At 37.8% G+C, this 14,894-nt stretch overlaps 1 protein-coding gene across 1 annotated transcript in view; it reads right to left on the minus strand.

Annotated features, from left to right (window-relative positions):
• LOC126299083 (dolichyl-diphosphooligosaccharide--protein glycosyltransferase subunit 1) overlaps nucleotides 1-2,795 on the minus strand; it is a 101,661-nt gene extending 98,866 nt beyond the window's left edge. Inside the window, exon 1 of the mRNA XM_049990753.1 lies at nucleotides 2,085-2,795. Within this exon, the coding sequence (XP_049846710.1) occupies nucleotides 2,085-2,321 (237 nt within the window). The 5' untranslated portion in view covers nucleotides 2,322-2,795. The remainder of the gene's footprint in view (nucleotides 1-2,084) is intronic.
• Nucleotides 2,796-14,894: the final 12,099 nt, after the last annotated feature.

Raw genomic sequence — 14,894 nt, forward strand, 5'->3', positions numbered from 1 at the left:
GCCATGCAGGGGCTTGAATCCCACTTGTCTGAAATGTGAGTCCAGTATCCTGAGTACCCAACCACCACACTTGGTTCTTCACTTCTGATAGAATTAAACACTGTTTACAGTTTATAAACACTGGACTGTGCAAAGATAACCAGTCAGCACAAACCAGTAGCATTGCACAACATATCAATACCTAAAGAAGTGAAAAAAAGAACACACACACACACACACACACACAGCCTCTAGGAAAACCAAGTCTCGCTCAGTAATCAAAGAGTTCTGTACACTCAACATCTCACACTATCTGCACATAACAAATCTGCAGTAATTTGCAGTGTTTACATATATAGAGACCTAACAGCATTTGATTAGCATAAATAGTGATGTGAACATTATACAATACAATTAAGCAATCCTATAATATGCTGGATGTCACTTAAGTGTGCTCCTAGATGCACATGAGATCTCCAAATGGATATTATAACCATTTCACTGAACCTTACAGTTGAGCACTAATCAAGTATTATCCAACCTGTCCAAGAGAGATTTCCTGCAAAGTTATGTCTTGCCTTCTCTGCAAGGCAGGTACGATGAAATAACAGCTAGCATAACACTGGGACAGAGCATCAAATTTCTATTACCGTACATGCTGAACTGAGAAATGTGATTTAATTTGGAACCATTAAATGTTTCCTGCATAAACACAAGATGTACGAAGGATGAGATGCAACTGAGAGATCCTCTCTGTTATAGGTAAATACAAGATATGCTGTCCTATTTAAAGTAGTCACCGTCTACATAATTCTCACCTGCATACCAATATAACCTGGATGTATCACTATACGTCTAAATCCTCCACCTTGCACTCTCAAATAAAAATCTAGGCTCAGGCAAAACTGCTAGGTTAAAGGTTTGGCTAAGCCAACCCAGCCATACTTTTGTATCAATCAAGGATTAGCACACATTGGCACTAACAGATTGATTGCGATACTGCATCACCAAACTGAAATTTACTTAGTGTAGCCCAAGGTCTAAGTTAGGCTGGAGGGTAAAAATAATGGTCAGAGTTTGTGAAGCCAATGAATATGAAAATGGAATGAAAGCTGTGGCAAAAGAATGACTTGTAACAAAGCTTGGGGTCTACATTCATCACTAGCAACATTTGCTCCATTTTAATACAAGTCATTACCCGTATGACATATTAACCCTGACAAGGAATCAGTCATTTCTACTTCCACTATGAAAATGACCACAGCCAACATCTGCAATTCATATTTAGCAATTTTCCTTATAAATAACTATGACTGCATGGTAAACTCAGAAATGCTCTCTTTTATAGTAGAAAAATCTCTGATAAGTGTTTTGCTTCTTATGTATGTATTATCACACATGAACTACAAGAGATGCAAATGGAGCCGCCATGCCAACCCTAATAAAACTAACAGCAATCATATTGTGTGTTTGTTTCTTCCTACGCTTCAACCAGCGAAGGTTGCATTAGCCTCAATAACAGACAATTTGCATTAGTGTAATGACATGTGAAAGGAAAATAATATTTAGAAACACTATTTATTTAGTGAGAACACGAAATGGAAATGTAATAATTTGGTAAATACAACACGCAGTGCAAAGTTAAAGGAAGCTTGTGTTTACTTTGATTATGCGGTGCAGTTGTAAAGCCCTGTGGCATAACATACCGGTACATAACTATACAACCACAGTTTGTAAAATGCTGCACAATGAAAAATAAAAGCTGTACCAAACGATATACCCGGAAATGCATTTTTTATGTGACTACTTAAAAATGATTTACGAGCATTACAAAGAGAACAATAGCAGAAGTACCTAATGTCACATGGTTCTACGTTTACGGAACTACCAATGACGTGACGTGTAAGAAACGAAAACTGAGAGGACTAAACACAACTACTGAATTGTTTTGATTTACATCCACGTAGAAAAACATATCACATTCTTTTAAGAAAACACGTAAGATACAGCAGCGCAAGAGCGATTACGTGGCATGGACGCTGTCAACCGGCATCACACATTTCCACAGTATTTACACGAAGCTGAAACAAATGAACTATACGAACCTGAGCAGAAATAAATGCAAAGCCTGGGGCCAGCTTTGGATCAATGGCAAACTTAAAACTGTTACAGGTAACTTTCCCGATGTTTTCAAACGTAATTGTATGTCCAATCTTAACTAATTGAGAAGTTAAGTCAATAGCTCTCTCCGCATTCCTTATTTGTAAATTCTCACAAACCGATGCAGATATTACAGAAATAACAGCACTGCTCACTAAAAACACACAAATGTGAACCCTCATTTTTTAGTCTTATCACACTACCGTAAACTACCACGCGTGTACAACCAACCTACAATACACAAAGACTTTCATCTCCCCATATCACAAAGTTATAACAATCACCTCCTTGCATCAGTAAACTCATGGAGGTTATTACTGTACGTATACTACGTTTACATGCGACCAGTGCATTTTGCGAAATACGAAAACCGAATTTCGGATACCGTTTTTCGCTGTCGTGTTTACATGTTAAGATCTGAACCTGATTTGCTAGCCCAGTTACATATGGCGTATGGGGAACAGCCGTTACAGTTTATGATTTAGAGCGAAAGTCCTTAAATTTGTGTGTAAAATAATAGGATACCAACTATTATTTGAAAAACAACAACTATTAACAGTTCCCTCCTTAAACATCTATGATATTATCATCTTCCTACACAGCAATTTAGAGTTATTCGAGGAAAACTATTTCAGTCACACATATAACACGAGAAACAAAGACAATTTTATGCTTCCCACTCATCGCTTAAACCTATATGCGCAGTCTCCTCAGTATATGGCAATGAAAATTCATAACAAGCTAAAAGGAAAGAATGTTCTGAGTATGAACCTAGAGACACAGACAACAAAGCTATATGATATACTTGTAAAAGGCTGCTACTACACTGCTGTGGAGTTCATGAAGGATGAACTGAACATTTGAGCAGGATAAATTTACACATAGTCTTGTGTGTATATGTAGCTATCCTTCACAAAAGGGAGGAAAGAAAAATAAAAGTTTATATTAATGTTAAAATTCTTTGTACCAATTAGGCCTAAGTTGTGTTACCCATTTTTTTATATGTCTCCTGTACACTAAACATATGATTAGAAATTGTATGTTATGAGATGAATAAAACACTAATCATTATTCACTATTCAATCGCTATTTCTCTTGTTAGACGAGAAGTAAAAAAAGCCACTCCATCCATATTAACCGAAAGTTTTTAAAAACAAGACGAAACCTGACAGCAAAAGCACGTTTCAAAACTGGTTGCGTTTACATGGGATTTAAAATCGATTGCCGAATTGGTAGGCCGACTTGAAGCAGAATTCCAGAATCGATTTGAAGTGTTTACATTTGTTACAAAATCCGGTTTTGGAAACCCATGTAAATGGGGTGCTAGATGTAGACATAGGGCCGGTTATACAATCTCTGTTTAGCAGCTGGTTAAGCTCTATTAGATGAAATAGCTCTAGAATGACGTTGCACGAAGCTGGAATAACGCCTAACCGGAGAATAAACTTGGGAAACCTTAATCGGCGATTACTGGTCTGTCAGCGAACTTGTACGGAGTAAGTTTTGAAGAAGGCAGGAATAGTGTCAGACAGTGGCGGCGACAAGGGGGGCGGGGGTGCTATCGGAGCGCTACAGCCCCCCCTCCCAATGGAGTATCATATTACACTGGATAAAACCAATAAATATCATTTAACTTAAAATGGCCGTTTTATTATTTTTTACCTTGAACTCAAAAACAGTTACCAAAACCGACTTTAAGCAACACCAAATTTTACGAATTTGTCGGTAGAGGCCCCCAATTCTCCTTTTGTTAAGCGATATTCCATTCTTCCAAACCCCCTTCCACACCCCATTAGCCCCCTTTGACCGACTGCTCGAAACGCCCCTAAGGCAGATACAGACAGCGATGACGAGACTTTGGCTGAACTGTTCATAAGAATGAGGAAGGAGGATAAATTAAGACGACGCCGATCCCGAATTTATATCGAGATTTCGCTTTTCAAAGAACTCCATACTTCGTCTTTTCAGTCTTGTACATGAGAAACTGTATCCTGTATCATAAATAATACTGTTTGCTTGGAGTAATATGCATTTGATTTCAGTACTTCGTAAATTCCATTGTGTTATTTAAGTAAATCAGGTACATTAAAATGACGATTCGTGCACAAATAGTCTCCTTTATCTGGCGTATTCTGTTTGTGGTGTTATGAAGTGCTTCGTCTTACATTCATTTCTTTTGTCTGGACTGAGAAAACAATAATTCTGGATTCTACTACCTGTTCTATTTGTGATAAATCTGTTTCAGAAGGAGAGACATCAATAGCGACGAAGGGCTTGGAAACTCTGATACGTACCGACAAGGAATGGAGGGATGGGGTTCATAATCTTCTACAGAACGCTGGACTGATTGAAGTGCATAAGGTATGTTGATGTGATTATATTAAGGATCGTAATGTAAGGAAACTAATTAATCAGAATGTTGCACAATCAAATGATAAAAGTTTGAGATCCTTTTCCTCTTAGCCATTAATTTTAAAAAAGACTGTTCATATGTTCTGAAAAGTGTGACATGGAGGCAGAAACAAAAAAAACACACACTCCACAAACGCTGTGTTTGTTCGCTCTTGAACTGTGAAACATGCATCTGCTTGAGAAAACAGAGAAATGCGATGATGATTTTGGTAGAAAGGTTGCCAAACACTTCAATAGTGTTTTGTGTTTATTAGCTGCAGAAATATTATCATCAAGATTCCTATGCTAAATTAGTGTCGAACCCCTCCTCTGTTTGAAAAAGAGGCCGCTCTCAAGATATCAACATTGATGCCGCTTTTCAAAAATTGTGCAAATTTATACATAGTTCACAGGAATGTCAATTTTCACTACTCGATTTGTTGTAGAAAGTTTATGAATGTCTCCCAGAAGGAGAGGCAATGACTATAAAAACTCTGAAAAACGAACTGACTGAACACTTCAGTGAGGGATCTTGTCTGCCAGAATGCCAAAAAACCCACCAGTTGTATGTTTTCGTAGCAGTGGCCTCAAACTTTTGAATCAATAGTACAATGAACGAGCTGTTAATGAAAAAGATGACAGAAAGATAATAGTAGAAGCATCAGCAGCTATCATCCGTGAAGATATAAGAATGACTCCTTACAGTTTTTCCGATTATCCAGATATCAATGGCTTGACAGAGAATGCTGATGTCATGGTTCCTGAGACTTCACATGAATTTGTGAAGGGCGTTGTTTTGTCAGAAAAGAAAGGTAGTGAACAGTCGCCTTTAGAAAATGTACAGCAATATCCCATGTGATTGTGTCAGCTACCAGGCCTCGTTCACTTATCTCCCTACTGCAACTTGGTCTTGTAGTGTACTTGTCCTGTAAAGGGGGATCAAAAAACATTGTTGAAATTGTCTCGAATATGGGTTCCTGCTCTTCATACAGCACTGTGGCTTTTATTTGAGGCTTCTGCTGTTCAGTTCTGGAAACCAAATATTTCAAATGATTCGTTCTCACAGTTCGTTTTCGACCATGTTGGCTTCAATATTGCAACAATGACAAGCAAAGGTACATTCCATGCCATGGATGGAATCAGGTGTGTGACTCTTTTCTAGGAGAAATGCTTCAGAGTAACAAAGTTTTTCACCACCTATCATTATTCCCATAAACATGTAAATTATTTGTGCTTTCTCAAGGTAAGTTTAACACAGTAAAATTAACAGGAAAATAACTTTTTTTTTAAAAGAAAGTTATAGCAGATAGCTGTTGTATTTCTCAGTTGTTAGTATTATACACATAACCACATTTATATTGATTATAAAGTAATTGTTAGCTTTTTGTTATAAGTAATCAGGTACTTGTCATTCATCTTACAGGAATCTTTACTTATTGAAGATACATAATCACAACAGCGCATGGAGTGGCCGCCAAGTTATGTTTTTAAATTTTTCTTCAATTGCCTCACATCATTCTCTTTTTGTTTCAGAAGTGAGTCTGTTCCACCAATGAACCAGCTACTCTATACTCTCAAATATTTCGCCTCTAGTGCCTTCCTTCTGTTCATTGGAGACCTCACTGGCATTGGCAAGGGTACAGCCAGCAGGATTATTAAAAGGATGTGCATGACACTGGATAACATCTACAAGACAGTTTTCAACATTATTTCAGTTCTATGACTTAATTAAATGAATATAAATAAATATATATAGATTAATATTTTTTATTCTCAAATTATTTGTTTTAATTTTTATTTTCTGACACTAATTTTGAGCTTTATGATCTTTTTTAATGAATACAGTTTTTCCTCTCTTCTCTGGTTCTTGTCTAGCTATATTTTAAGCAGCCCCATCTGCAACTCTGTTAAGTGTTTCAGATTTGAGTACAGGTATTTTTATTCTGAAAACACAAATGACAGTTCTAAACTAAGATGACTGTAGAAAAGAAAGAAGGAGACAGTGAAGGTATCACACCTCCAGTTACTTCTACTTCCCTCCCAGATTACATATAGCTGCTAGAGATGACTGCACAAGGCAAAATTATATATGACATAGTTTCTGTTCCTCAAACATTTAGGGTGAGATACCATAACAATAGTGTCCTGTTTGTGTGCCATAGGTATATTTGTACCCCAGGATTATGAAGTAATGGTTGTTTATTGTAAATGTTGGCATCTTATTCTTCATATATACCCTCATTATAATTAATGACCACCTGGTCATAGAAACAGGATTTATATATGCCCAAGAGGCGTAAATGTGGATGCACAAATAGTGTTCAATAATTCATCAAGGGTATTTTCTGTAGAACACAAATTGCTGCTGGAATGAATAATCGTGAATAATCATTCTAAGATGTAAATACAACAGTAACCTGGCCGGTAATATCTCTCAGAATTTTCAGTCAAATCAATCTCCATGATGTTTGTGACATCACAGTTTGTTGGGAAGACCAACTGTTTCACAAAGCAGACAGCTTTTCACAGTTGTTTCTATATTAAGTGCCTGCATACAATGCACCATCTACACTTGATAGAACGCTATCATGTGTAGAAAATGTTGCATCTGCATCGAACTGACGGAGACGTCCTTCTGTTGACAACTTTATCTAATCGTGCATTTCATTGTACACAATTTGCAACTTACATTCCACTATGGAGCGTCACCAATCTGTAGCCTCTGCTGCCATTTCTGGGCATAATATTTACACATTTCTTTTATACTTCTGTTGTACCTGCTCTGTCGATCTCTGCCAAGTTGCTTGTAATTGGCAACTGTTACATATTTTACCATTCTTTATTCAGAAGTCTAGAAAGATCTTTTACTGGTCAAACAACAATTTAACCAATTTTAAGATAGATCATTATGCTGTTATAGATATAAGTACCCTACCAATTTAGTTAAATATTTTACACTAATATTTTCATTGAATTAGACTGCAGCAGTTTTCGTGTCTTCTAATACATTCTTGAACTCATTTACGGTGTTTGCCAGCCTCAAAATACTGTCCAGCGGACGGTTTTGCGATCTGGAACATTGTCAGTCATGTTTGCCATGCTATTTCTACAGACGATGACGACTAAGTAAATATGAAAGAAACCGCATATCTGTTGTAAATCACAGCGATTGAAAAGTTACAAATATCACAATAGCAACGTTACAGAATCTGGCTGCGATTTCAGTCACAACTAGGAGTCACAAGTAGCATTTAACATTCAACGACGTGTTCCATCTGTTGGCCGAATTTGGTACCTCCTCCCGTGAATCTTTTGTTTAGTGCGATTTCAGTGACAAGACACAACTAAAAACGGCCGTTAACATTTTAAAAAATGGTTCAAATGGTTCTGAGCACTATGCGACTTAACTTCTGAGATCATCAGCCGCCTACAACGTAGAACTAATTAAACCTAACTAACCTAAGGACATCACACACATCCATGCCCGGGGCAGGATTCGAACCTGTGACCGTAGCGGTCACGAGGTTCCAGACTGAAGCGCCTAGAACCGCATGGTCACACCGGCCGGCCGTTAAGATTCAAAGCCATGCGCCATCTGACCCAGGTTGGTACTACTGTTTTTCTTTGTGACACGCTATTTAGTCTAACTGTGATTTCTGCGACTAGTCGTGACTAAAAGTCGCAGACAGCAACTAAAGAGCGCTGTTAACATTGGATGACGTATGCTATCTGTTGACCTATGTCCTGATTCGTTCTAAGACCATTGTGTCTCACGATATGGATTTATTACACACATTACTTATGGTCAAAGAAATGAACCAGGGAGCTAATTTGCTCTTAGAAAAACTTTATACTCGGTTGAGAATTGGTTCGGCCGAGGAATGTGAAGACCAAATGGAGGTTTTTCTAATAGTCAGACCTCTAGTGTAGCCTGGAATTTTCGTGACATATTTAAACACTTTTCATCATAGAGGCTAAAACTGCAGTGTAATTTCAGAAAACAGATAATGGATAAGGCTCCGATGAGTATTTTGATGCATATTACACATATGTATATCGCACATAAACTACTAAAATTGCATTGTGGTATCAACTATGTATTTTTTACCAAATGTTTAACAACTGCATTCACAACACAGATATTTTTTTCCTACAGTACAATACGCAAGTTAAATTTTTGGCTGTATTAATAGTACTCCCAATGTCAACTTTTAACTGTAAGATCAGTACTTTCCATTGTTTTCACTTGCACATCGTCAATCTTGAAACACTCAACCTTCTAACCTAAGCTAGATCCTGGGCTTTGCTGCAGTTCAGTCTGTCATCACAATCAGCATTCAAGAAGAAACAGATGGAGGGATCAATATCACACATCACACTCCAGCAAGACTTTGTGACTAAGTGCATGGCAGAACATTTTGGGGTATGGGATGGCTTAAACAAGCTGAGAGTAGAATTTTCATCATTCACTCACAGTGTAATTCACATTTATTTATCATCTCTTTCATACCAAATAGTGACTTCAATGACACATTGTACCAATACTCATTTTGCACACTTAAGTTATCAATTATGGCTCATTCATGCTGTCAGTTCTTCAAGAGTTGTTTTGAATCTTCACGACTATCTCTTCTAGATGTGGATGGGTACATAGAGCAGTCAGTAATCGAAATGGGAACTACATCTCAAAAATCAAGAGGATTATTAAACTTTTATAGTGCTACTAATTATTAGCAATACAATTCACATTACACAACTGCAAATATTTCGGAAAGTGAAAGCAGTTGGGTGGCGTAAGGTTTCACACTTTGAATAAACAATGCCCCTAAGTTCATTCACAACTTTAGAAACTAATCTTACTTCTGATGAGGATGGTGTAAAGATGCAGTGGAAAATTTTTCAGTTATCCTTTCACTGATATTTTGAATTATCGACTTCTGACGAAGACAGTGTAAAGACACAGTTGCAAATTTTCTAGTTCTGCTTTCACTGATATTTTGAATTATAGCCTTCTCGAGTGACTGATATTTCGAATCGTCGCTTTATCAAGTGACTGACAATGTTGTTCAGATGCTTGTGAACATAACACAGCGGTTAGAATCCATAATCTAAACACGAACTCTTATGGAATTGTGTGGTAATTTGTGTTATGATTTTCAACATCGCAGTATCAATACTTTCACACTTGTCCCATTAACATAAAACTAAAGCCAATGAAAGAACTTAGGTAAAACATACTTAGTACTGACTATTTTGTTGTTATGAAATTTGTCTGTGGGTAAGCACATCTTTCGTGTTTCATGTAATAACTCAGGAAGAATCATTGGAAATATTAATAATACCATTTCATATAACTTTTTGTTAGGTGGGTAACTGAAATGTTAACCTTGACAAATAATCGCCTATACGGGCGAGAACGTATTTCTCGGTTGCATTGACACAGTTCACTTCCTACTTGCGACCAAAGACAGTGTAGTGTATCCAGTGATAAATCGCGTGAAGCACAGAAGTAACAAAAATCGCAGAAAAAATTGCAGAAATAGCGGAGGGATGTAAGTTGTGAATTTGTTATTAATTACGATTGTTAACCGCGAGAAATTGTCAGTAAGAAACGTAGTTACCAAAAAGTAGAAATCACTGATATCGGAAAATCGCAGTGTAGCCCATCCCATTATGCAATGACATACGCAAAAATACCCAGAGTGGTCTTCAGTTATTGCCAACTTAAATTGATGGGACTGCTGTTCCAGATATAACTAACAGGGGAATAAACTGGTATCATACAACGCCAGTTAACCTGTTGTTAGCGTATTCCTTGGTTAGCTATCCCTGGATTTATCCAGAGATTGTACAGCCAGACCTATATAGTGTAGAAGCATTTCTACTCGATGTATGTAGATGAAGAGATAGAATACTATTATCTCTTCGAATGCAGACTTCTGAAACAAAGAATTTAAGTCTGTCCAGTAAAACCAGCACAGGCTGAGTCCTCCCTGCCAGGCCCTAGACTTAGGTGGCAGTCAGATGACTTAGGTTAGTGGAGGTAGCTCAACTGCCCTATCTTTCCCGCCATTTTCTTAGGTTAGTAGAGATATCCCAATTGACCTATTTTCCCACCAAAATTCTAACTTGGCGCCAGTTGATAGGATGAGGTGGTGGTCGGATGACTTAGGTTAGTGGAGGTAGCTCAACTGCCCTTTCTTTTCCGCCATTTTCTTAGGTTAGTGGAGATACCCCAATTGACCTATTTTCCCACCAAAATTCAAACTTGGCGCCAGTTCATAGGATGAGATGGTGGTTGGATGACTTAGGTTAGTAGAGGTAGCCCAATTGACCTATCTGCCTGCCAAAATTCAAACTTCCCGCCAAAGTCCATCATCTTGAATAACGTAATCACCGCCATCTTGGATGATGTCATTGCCACAGTATTAGATAATGGTACTTTAGGGTAGATCGCAGGTTGCTCTAATTCTTGTGTGTTTCGAGATGTTCAAAGAAAATGACTGCATGGGGAAGGTACGGATTTGATGTGGAAAACTACAATAGCCATAACGAGCATTTTTTATGTTAAAAGTTATGCCCAGTCATAAGAATGCTATAGATATTTATATTTCCAGAGCCACAGTAGTCAGGAGGGGATATTTCCAATACTTCGCTTATTGTTGAATGTCATTAGATTGAGACTACAATCATAATATTTAATTGTAGGTACAGTGATAAAATATATGTGGCTGGTTTCCTGTGACGATTCTGCCTGACGTGCGAGGAGCGCGTTTCAGCGGTGGCCTGTCGTCGAAACGACGGTGGGAGCCGTCTGGACTGGAAAAGCCGGCTGGGCGCAGGAATGTAGTTGACCTAACCCTGTCGTCCTCTAGGCGGGTGAACAGTGAAATAATAGTATGTGTTGAGCAGCCTCCGTGGCCACATGTGTTCTCCATGGAAATAAGAGAAGATTCAATATGGGCGTGTGTTTTCGCTGGACAGTTATTACTTTCCATGTAAATTGTCCAGTTGTCCGTTTCTTCACATTTCCCGTCATTATTTGGTTGAGAGAACATCGATTGTTGTGTGCACCAGACAGCTAATAAACTACAAAATAACAGTCATTGATTATGGACTTAAGTAAAAAATAGACTATCGATAAAAATAAGTCATTAGTTCTGAAATGGACAGTATATAAAGAACAAAAGTAAGGCATAATAAACACTAAAACAATATGCAACTTATTTTCTCCTCATAAAAATAAAAGAATAACTATATATTACTTATTTTCTCCTTATAAAAACAAAGAATAAAAAATTATCTTGTTGGATGTTTTCCCTTTTTTTAACATTTATACCATGTACCATTTGTTAGGATAATATCTCAATACTTGTGTATGTATATTTCTTTGTCAAAGCAATTCTTGGAAATAATTCTTATTTGTTAGTGTAACAATGTTGAAATGAGTGTCTAGAACCAAAAACATTTTACTTGCACATGATATTTAGAAAATGTGTTAGGAATAGATTTTACTTAATTACTACATTTAAAAAAACAATATTTCTAAGAAAATCGATGTGAAAAGACTCCTCACTTTCGATAACAAACTTCTTAAAAAACAAACTTCACACTTAAATAAAGAAAGAAAATAATTAAAAATTAATAATAGCATAAAAATATTTTTCTCTTGTCATTTTTAATTATAATGTGGAAGAATATAAAAATATAAATTAGTAATACAAACTAGCATAGAACAGAATAATGTGGCTGAACAGCAAACAACAAAATTTAGATAAATTAGAGAATTTTTGACTGACTTACACAACGATTCAATCATTGCCTAAATTCAGTGCAAAAATTAAGTTCGAAGGGTGGTGATATTTAAGGCGTCAGGCAAATCCAACACCTTCCATGGAAACCCTGACATGATAAGCAAATCCAGTAGTATGTCACATAGCTCCAAATAAATCGTGAAATTAAATTAACCAAAATAATACGAGTAAAGAGTGAGCAAATTGAGTACCATAGACTAACACAAGAATGCCTAAATTCATGTCATACCTTCCCACCGTGAGACAGACGCAGTTCCGAGGGGAGAAACGAGAACAGAAGCCGAGAGTAGAACCGTGTTAAGCTAGAAGGCCCTACGATAAGGGACGGACTGGACACCCACGTCGCCAGTTAACCACTAGGACAACGCCAGCTGCAAGTTTTAGCATGAGACTTTTTCGCGTCTTTGATACGTCAAGGACCACCTCCCAGCCCATGTTAAAAGCTAGAGTCCTCCAGAAAAACAGTATAGATCTTACGATAACACAAAAAGGGCCACACCACCCACAAGTTTTAGCGCGAGACTTTTTCATGTCTCTGTTATGTTGCAAACTTTAAAAACATTGCCCTACCACGAAAAGTATAACGTTTTTCATTGGCTAGACAGAATTTTTGTAGGCGGAGCTTAAGGTTAACATTGAGAGAGCCAGATAGTTTTTTAAACCAACTTCGGTAAATGGTAGTAAGGAAAAGTTAGGGGAGGTTAGTTGCTTCCGAGATGGCGAGGTGAGCGGAGCTGTGCTGCCCGACACCGCCCTGACGCTGCCTAAACACCGACAAGGTAATGAACGCACGCGATGGCGCATTTTTGAGCGCATAAGGCTTCACTCAGAACTGCAGAAGTCTCATCTGTTACACCCCCTCTTTGCGTAATACTAGTGTCGATCGTCAATTAAAGGTCATGGTGTTCACATTTGCCACTTGAAGCAAAAATCTGAAACGGGATGATTTTTCGGTTATATAGTTATTGAGAAGCCACATCAGCCATTGTAATTTACGACTCGTTAGATAAGAAATTAAAGATAATTGAGGGTCACTGTAGACCATTTTGATAGTTTTTCTCTCTTGTGAAACTTAATTTAAACCTAGATTACAGATGTGATATGGCATAGGTCATCCTTCGATCCATTGTAGAGCTTGGAAAACCATTCAGGGAATATTCGTTCACATTTTTGTTGAACACAGTTGGTTTTTACCATCCTGTATTAAAACCCTTCCTTTTATCAATAGTGCAATTTATAAACAATGTTTTGTGAGTAGAATAAAATTTCCAATGGTAAACTTAACTGCTTTTTCGACGTCATTTTACCAGTTAACTAAAAATAGGAAAGCCTTCAACCCCTTCCACTAAATTTAGTTAGTATTAAGATTCTTTTACAGGGAGTGCAGTGGAGCTGACGCTGAAATCATTAAGTATTTGGTTATATCATCGCTAGTCTCACTGAACTCTTCTGAATTCTACATGTCATGTGTGGTCTATAGAACAAACAGACACCACCATGAATGTTAGAACATTAGCACATGGGAGTTCTATGTACATTAGTTGGGAAAGCTTATGCCATTTCTGATTCCGAAAATTTGACACAGGAACTTGCTCATCTTAAGGCTGTCTTCAAGCCCAACGGATACTAGTAAACCAGTTGCTTTCCTACTCTGCTGGAAGGACTTCTTCAAAAAATTTCAGAATTCTCAGGAACAATGATACTAAAAGTGTTATTTTGCCTTTGGCCAGGACTAGAGCCCTGTTTGGATCTGTTAAAGACGATTTGGGATTGAGAAAGCCTGGAGTTTATAAAATTCCCTGTCATTGTGGAAAGGCCTATATAGAACAGACTATTCGCACTGTTCATGAACGATGTGTGGAACATCAGCGTCACATACGTTTGCTCCAGCCTGGAAAAACTGCCGTCGCCGAACATTATCTCAATGAAGGGCATAACACGCCGTTTAAAGTGACGCAAATTATTGCTCCGGCTTCTCGTTACTGGCACTGTGTGCTTGAGAAATCCATCGAAATATGATTATTTGATGATATTATCAATGGAGATAAAGGTTTTCCTTTAAGCAAGATATGGAATTCTATTTTATTTAATATAAAACAACAACTGTCTGGTTTTCGACCCTTTACATCTTAATTTGGGATTTAACACTTTCGCCCGTTTCTACCGCTGGCGGCGATGCAATTCTTCGCTCCGCAAAGGGCAGCTCTTCCGCTTCTCGTGCAGGTGCAGCGGCCTGTGCACGGGGTATAAAGTAGCCGAAGTTTCTGATGTTCATTCAGTTCCGGGGTGAGTGTGTACTCAGCGATCGCACCTGAAGATGGAAGCCAGATGGATCGCCGAAATGTCATGTAGTGAAGACGATCATATCCGGAAGCATACTCGAGAAGAGCTGTATGTTTCTTTTCCTGATCTGCACAAAACAGTTTTGCCACTGAGAGTCTTGTCTGCAGAAAATGACAGGATGTGCTCCCACAACGGCAGCAGCAGCAGTTTGGTGGGTATATTCAGTAAGCTCCAATCAGAATGCTCCATTCACAAGACATCCTTTGT

This window comes from Schistocerca gregaria, chromosome X (genome assembly GCF_023897955.1).
Source record: "Schistocerca gregaria isolate iqSchGreg1 chromosome X, iqSchGreg1.2, whole genome shotgun sequence".
In the NCBI taxonomy this organism is placed as follows: domain Eukaryota; kingdom Metazoa; phylum Arthropoda; class Insecta; order Orthoptera; family Acrididae; genus Schistocerca; species Schistocerca gregaria.